Consider the following 7,824-nt stretch of genomic DNA (forward strand, 5'->3'; position numbering starts at 1 on the left):
ATAATAATAATAATAATAATAATAATAATAATAATAATAATAATAATAATAATAATAATAATAATAATAATAATAATAATAATAATAATAATAATAATAATAATAATGTTTTGTTTGTTTGTTTGTTTATTTCCGACATTTTACACCGGAAGGGTGCATTCATGTCGCACGGTCTAATTCACATTTTGATTACAATTTGTTATTCTATTACAATTGTTCGCAAATCTCGTATCGCAAAAAAAAAATCACTCATTTGCAATTTGTTATTCTAAGTCTACAGTTGCTTGTACAATCCCGAGTCGCGCAAAAATTTCAGAATCCTAGTTGTTTTTTCTTCCTCGTTTGATAAGGCGTCTCGTAAACTCGTCGTTCCAATATTATTCTCCTGTCGCTCCCTTTCATATTTTCTACAATTCAAAATCACGTGTCGCACGTCCAGTGTAGTTCCGCAGCACTCGCATGTTGGTGGGGGTTCCTTCTTCAGAAGGAACGTGTGTGTCAGGCGTGTATGGCCTATCCGCAGGCGTGTAAGCACTCGCTGGTCGGCTGCATTGCCGTGATCTGTCCACCGGTACGTATCGTGTTTGATTTCTCTCAGCTTCGCCTCTCGTGTTTCGAACCAGTTGTTCTCCCATCGTTGTCGTATCGCTTGCTTTATCGTCCTTAACGCGTCTTCACCCGGAATCGGCACTTCAACGGCTGGATCTGTTCTTGCCTCATTCGCTAGTCGATCGGCTGCCTCGTTACCAGGAATGCCGGCGTGTCCGGGAATCCAACAGAATCGAACTGACTTATTTTGTGCAATGTTTTCAATCTCTTGGATCCACGGGTGTTTTGATGTTCCTGTCTCGAGAGCGGACAAACAGCTTGCTGAATCCGTGAGGATCACTACTTCTCGATTCACATTCGGTATGGAAACCGCTTTCAGTATAGCGTATGCCTCTGCCGAGAAAACGCTGCATTCCTTCGGAAGACTGAAGGTATTCGTAAACCCATTCGTATAAAAAGCGGCACCAACCATATCCAACAGCTTTGAACCATCAGTGTAGACGACAGTCGAACTATGGAAACGGGTGGACAGCAATTGTTGGACAATTGGACGTACTTTTCCCGGCGGGTCGCCAGCTCTAATGCTCCTTTTAACATCCCACACTATTGACGGTCTTCGTGCGTGCCACACACGGTCGCTCTGCCTCAGGATTTGTCCAACTGAGGGAAGTGTCGTGCCCGTCAGCTCGGTCAACCGGTCTGATGTTCGCTGAATGAGCGGGAGCGAGATGTTGGTTCGATCTATTGCCAGTATTCGAATGGCCGTCCGCGCTGTGGTCTGTACGGCCAACATTTCAAATGGAAGAGTGCCCGCTTCGGCCATGACCGAATTTATCGGGCTGGTCACAAAAGCTCCGGACGCAAATCGGATCATTTTGTTGTAGGCGGGGGCAAGGACTTCCAGAGATGCTGTTCCTCCTCGGCTGACTAGTCCGATACAGTACGTCAACTTCGCAGTCACTAACGCCGAACCCACCTGTAATAATGTTGTCCGGTTACCTCGTGGAAGCTTAGCACCGATCATCTTTAGAATACGAAGACGAGACTCGCAGGATTCTTTCATCTTCTGGCAGTGGGGCTTAAATGTCAGCGTTCTATCGAGGGTAACACCAAGAATCCGCAGACGGTTGGTCTTTGGGATGGGATTCCGGTCGATAGTGATTTCTTTTGCTGGTTCCCGGCGCGCGTTCGGACTGCAGTAGAAGGTCTGAGATTTCGAAGCGGATATAGTGAACCCCACGCTTTTAGCCCATCTATCGACAGCCTTTACGGCGGCCTGTAGCTTTCGCTGTAGACCGGCGGTTTTTGCTCCTCGTACCACAAGGAGGATGTCGTCCGCGTATAACAGCATTTCAACACCGTCTGGTATGACCTGAAAGATAGGCTGCATCGCGATGAGGAATAGAGTTACCGAAAGTACGGAACCTTGTGGGACTCCGTTTTCTAAAGGGCGTTCGCGAGAGAGATGCCCGCCTATAGACACCTGGAACGTACGTTCCGCGAGAAAGCTTTTCAGAATGTTCATCATCCGACCACGTATCCGCCATGACTTCAGCGTCCGCAATATTCCGTGCCGCCAGGTGGTATCGTAGGCCTTCGACAGATCCAAGGATGCGATCAGGCAGTGTTCATCGACGGTTGGTAGCGATCTCTCCAACTCGGCAAAGTATGTATCGGTACCGCGTCCCGCGCGAAAAGCGTGCTGGCGTTTGTCTAACCGACCTTTTGCCTCCAGTTCGCTAATCAGATGACGGTTCAGGATCCGCTCGAGTAACTTCGCCATGCAACTGGTTAAGGAGATAGGCCGGAAGGCAGATGGTCCGGAATCGGGGCAATTAGGTTTCGGAATGGGAACGACGATTGCATTCCGCCAGCTGGCAGGAAACTCCCCAATGCGCCAGATTTGGTTGAGTAGCTCAAGAAGTATAATCTTCACAGATATGGGTAGTCTTTGAAGCAGTGGGTACCCTATCGAATCAGTGCCTGTCGAGGCACCTCGCCCTTTGTCGAGAGCCCACAGAAGTTCCGCTAGGGTGATGTCAGTATTGTAAGCGTCGTCTGTGTTGGGCGAAAAGTCTATGGGCACTCGTTCGACTGCTTCTTTTTCCATCTGAAACGATGGAAGGTAGCTGGATGTCGCCGACCTTTCGCTATAGTACGTCGCCAGTTCCTCTGCTACTTCTACCGGGCTATCCGTGAAGCCGTCCTCTCGCTGCAGTACCACTGTGCGTTGTTGTCGGTTGCCACGTAGAGTGTTGACCGTATTCCACAGCTCAGTCGTCGTGCTGCTTGGTGAGATTCTCGCCACAAATGCTTCCCATGATTGCTCCTTCGCTTCCTTTATCGCCTTGCGTGCCGCCGCTCTGGCTTCCTGGAAATTTCCTAGCGCTTCGGGTTGGTTTGGTTCTGCGCGCTGCAGACGTCGAAGGGAGCGCATACATTTACGGCGCCGTCGAATTGCCGCCTTTACCTCGGGGCACCACCATGGTACCGCTTTTGGTCCCTTTCGACCGCTCGACCGTGGAATGGCCTTAGTTGCAGCAGCGATGATCTTCTCAGTGAAGTTGATGACATTCCATTCAGCATCTGGCCGGATGGTTTCGGCTGTGATGCGTTCGTATAACGCCCAATCCGCTTGGTCGTATAGCCATTTTCGTCGTGCAGTTTGTTGATTACACCATCCAGGGATGGACACCGCAATTGGAAAGTGGTCACTGTTGTGCGTGTCTGACAGAGTTCGCCAAGTGAACTTTCCCGCCAAATTCTCGGAGCAAATCGTTACATCGATTGCCGAGGTGCTACCCGTGGCCGGGTCGATGCGAGTAGCTGATCCGTCGTTGAGGATGACCATTCGTTTGTCTAGCGTAGTTTCGGCGATGTATTGGCCGAGAGCATTTGATTGGCGTGACCCCCACGCGATATGATGCGCGTTCAAGTCGCCCAGAAGTAAGATCGGACCCTCTAGCTGATCAATCAACTCACTGAGCGTGACCTGACGCTGATTTGAGTTCGGCGGGACGTATATTGACACTATAGTTACCTGGATCGGCGAAGATATGCGTACAGCAACGTGGTGCAGAGATGTGTTTACATGGATACGCTCGAAAGGTATACCTTCCCGGATGGCGAGGCCTACGCCGTGTTGCCAGTGATGAAGGGCTTTGGATTCCAACAGCAGCGCGTAGTCCTTGCCGACGAAGTCCGTCGGAATGATGTGCTGGCTCACTTTGGTTTCTTGCAGCGCTATGACGCAAGGTTGGAGATCGGCGACGAGTAGTTTCAGCTCACTAATGTTGGCCCGCAGACCACGGATATTCCACTGGAGAGCGAAACATCCACCGGGGCGACTGTCGACGGTTGGTTCAGTAGTGGATGACGATGCTGATAATCTTCGTGTCGATCGATAGGCTGTGGGAGAGACAGGTACGACAGTGACCTCCGTTGAGGAGAATATATCATGGGGACTTGCCTGTGAGGCGATTGGCCCCACAGTACCAGCTGCTGTCGAAACCATTACACTAGTTTTTTCCACGCCGACAGCAGCCGGCACTGCGGAATCGCTTTGTGTAATGTTTCGTCGCAGATTCCCCGAAGAGCCTTCTTCGAGTGTGCCACCTGGTGTAGCTGGTAAATATTCTGGTGATCTTCGTGTCGGTCGATTGGCTATGGGAGAAACAGGTACGACAGTGACCTCCGTTGAGGAGAATATATCATGGGGACTTGCCTGTGAGGCGATTGGCCCCACAGTACCAGCTGTTGTCGAAACCATTACACTAGTTATTTCCACGCCGACAACAGCCGGCACTGCGGAATCGCTTTGTGAAATATTTCGTTGTTGATTTCCTTCGGGTTCGTTTTGGGGTTCGGTTGGGGTTGTTTTTCGATGCGCAGTGCGACGATCAGGGTAGAGCAAGGAAACTCCATCTTCCTGCCGTCTTCCCGCCGCTGTCAATGTTACGGTGTTGGTACTATCGGTGCTTACGTTGGTAGTTGGGGTTTGATCGGGTGTCGTGATATGTTCCATTGTCCCATCGGCTACGGAGGTGAAGTCGCCATCAACGGGTTGGGGTAAGACGTCCCGGACAGCTCGTTCAACCTGCCGTACTTGCGTCGGAAGAGGTACTACACTTTCCCATCTTCCGAACCGATTATTATCGTTGTCCGTTATCGTGCCTAGGTCGTCGTTGTTGTACGAACGTTGTTCAGAAGCGGAGTTATCGAAGGCGCTGATTTGGAGGTGACTCCGCAACCTCAGTTTCTTCACTGGAGTAGTCCATTTCTGTCAGGTCGTGCGTTGTGATGGCAGTTTTCTTCGGGGGTGGGCTTGGATCCGGCGATATGGCGGATTTATGGTGGTTATTCGGTTTCGGAGGTCGTCCGCGCTTCGTTTCCTGAATTTGGGTGGTATGGACCTGAGAGGTACTAGCTATTGCTGGAGAGTTGGTTCTCGAGCGGGTAACCGGGCCAGTTCTCTCTACTCGTTGTTGATTTCGGCTGCTGTGCGACTTTTCGAGGCTACCAGATTGCTCACGGTTCGGGCGAGATTTTTGTTCGCCAGCTTCGCCAGCTTGCTGCTGCATCTTCTCAATAAACGCCATCATTTGTTCTATTTTCTCGTCCTTCCGCTTGCTTTCTTCCTGTAGTCGTGCAATTTCGTTGTCCTTTTGCAACATGGCCGCTTCGAGATCCTTAACCTTCTTCTCAATCGCACTCTGTTGTGCCGCTACTTGAGCGTAGCTGGCTGACTGTTGTTCAACGCGCTTTCTTGCTTCCGGGAAGCTCAGATTATCACGGACCTTCACTTTCATCACCTCAACTTCTCTCTTGTAGACCGGGCAATTGCGGTTGGTTGGTCGGTGGTCTCCCTTGCAATTCCGGCACATGGGTGCTTCACTGCATTCATCCCCGTGGAACTCGCTTGAACAGTTGGAGCAGCGCTGTGGGCCAGGGCATCGGGCACGAGTGTGGCCGTAGGTGTAACAACCATAGCACAACATGGGGTTTGGCACATATGGACGAGTTGGGACACGCCTCAAACCGACCTTCATGGTTTCTGGGAAGGTGGTCTTGCAGAAAGTTAGAATCAACGCCGGTGTATTCACTCGTCTGCCGTCCACATTTCTGGTTATTCGCTGCACTCGGATGACACTATCCTTAATCATCTCTGCCAAGATATCCTTCTCTTCCAGATGAATCAGGTCGAAGGTGGAGATGATGCATTTGGACACATTAAGGTTTGGATGGGGAATAACTTCCACCTCGGTACCGTCGATGAGTTTCGTTAGCTTCAGAAGTTTCGTAACCTGAGCTGGGTTACGTACCATCAGGGTGTATTTCTGGCCTTGTGCTTCCGTCTTCGCATCTTCAATTTCACCACCAGCACAAGTCTCGACCGATTTCCCAATGATGTATGGGTTAACCGGTAGCGGAACACCGTCCTTTCCTAGCAGTTGGAGGTACGTCAGCTCGCCAAAGCTGTTTGTTGGGTCCATATACGTTGGCAATTTACGTCTAACTGACCCTCCTGGGTCGCCGCTACTAGCGGCCGCCATGTTACACTACGTTAGTTTTGACCCAATGGTAACGGTCACCCGTTACCTACCCCAAGCGAGTCTAAGAAAGACACTTCTCAAAACTTCCAAATTTCCGAAACTTCCAAAACTTTTCACCACTTTTTATTTTTCGAAAATATCTTCTTCGGATGTACCGCGCCTCACACCACCGAACCGGTGAATGAAATCAGCCGGGCGGCCGACTGATGACCGTTTGTTTTGCTGTTTCCAGCACGTGATTCACACACAAGATCACCGTTTTTGGCCGTTTTCTCACCGATTTTCACGAAACCTTCACTGTAGTCACTTTTAGTAGCACTTCACGTACCGATCAATGTACGTTTCGACCGCCGCGATCGCGAAAAACTCGGAAAAACAACCTTGTTTATTTCGGGAGCGCGCACTTCACCAGCCGTACAAGACGGTGTGTCGACTACGTAAGAAATAATAATAATAATAATAATAATAATAATAATAATAATAATAATAATAATAATAATAATAATAATAATAATAATAATAATAATAATAATAATAATAATAATAATAATAATAATAATAATAATAATAATAATAATAATAATAATAATAATAATAATAATAATAATAATAATAATAATAATAATAATAATAATAATAATAATAATAATAATAATAATAATAATAATAATAATAATAATAATAATAATAATAATAATAATAATAATAATAATAATAATAATAATAATAATAATAATAATAATAATAATAATAATAATAATAATAATAATAATAATAATAATAATAATAATAATAATAATAATAATAATAATAATAATAAGAATGCACGTGAGTCCTTGAATTACCAGAATTACCAGAATTTAACAGTCCTTGATAAGTTAGTACGCAATTAGATACGTAAAGCATGTTTGTTTTCCTAACATCAATTGTAGTCTCGGGTGGGCAAAGTCCGATTCTTTAACTACACAAGTTTACAAAATAAAATGAAAGTCGTGAACTTCTGTCAACGACCAAAATTTTTGAAGCACAATTTAGTGCTGATTTCGAAACCGACCTTCAAAAAATTTTAAGTAGAACAGTTTTTGAGTTTTAGCTCAATATCGAGTTTTGCAACTTTTCAAAATATGTAATTTACTAAAATTCAAATATATTGCGTTTTGTTCAAAAAATTTTAAATCTTTTTCCATAAATTAAAAGCTGAATACAATACCATTCGATCAATACGGGTTTTGAGTCAGATTGATGGAATTCAAGATATTGGCGAGTTTTAGGGACGATCTTCTTAAATTTTAGCAAAATTCCCTAAAAAATTTGAAGAAATTAATTTTTTTCAATAAGAAAAAAACAACTTAAAAATTCTTTCTCGACGTTTATTTGACATATTATATGTAGGCGAGTTACAGTAAAAATTTCAGCTCAATCGGAGCATTGATTACGGAGAATGAGATGTTTGAAGTGAGCGACTTTGCTTAAAAATAGAACAAAAATCGATTTCAAATCATCAACCTTGTATGGAAAGTCGAAAAAAAATCCGCTCTACTGTAATTTTTTTAGTTCGCGTTTTTGAACTCAGGGCATGATTCTACACCAAAAATGATCATCAGCTTACCGAGTTCAAAAATGCTGTAAACTAGTGCTATCAGCAAGGCAGAATAAATGCAATTTAAGAAACTGTCACCAGTAACAAGGACTTTATACCATGAATCCTTATTACCAAAACACA

General features: G+C 45.7%; 1 protein-coding gene across 1 annotated transcript in view; it reads left to right on the top strand.

Moving 5' to 3' along the window:
* The window catches only part of LOC134284892 (GATA zinc finger domain-containing protein 14-like), a gene marked incomplete at both ends in the record, with an annotated part of 1,800 nt that extends 1,705 nt beyond the window's left edge, over positions 1–95 (top strand). The window contains one exon of the mRNA XM_062844402.1: positions 1–95. This exon is cut by the window's left edge and continues 1,705 nt beyond it. Within this exon, the coding sequence (XP_062700386.1) occupies positions 1–95 (95 nt within the window).
* Between the last annotated feature and the right edge of the window lie 7,729 nt (positions 96–7,824).

The sequence above is a fragment of the Aedes albopictus genome, chromosome 1 (genome assembly GCF_035046485.1).
Source record: "Aedes albopictus strain Foshan chromosome 1, AalbF5, whole genome shotgun sequence".
In the NCBI taxonomy this organism is placed as follows: domain Eukaryota; kingdom Metazoa; phylum Arthropoda; class Insecta; order Diptera; family Culicidae; genus Aedes; species Aedes albopictus.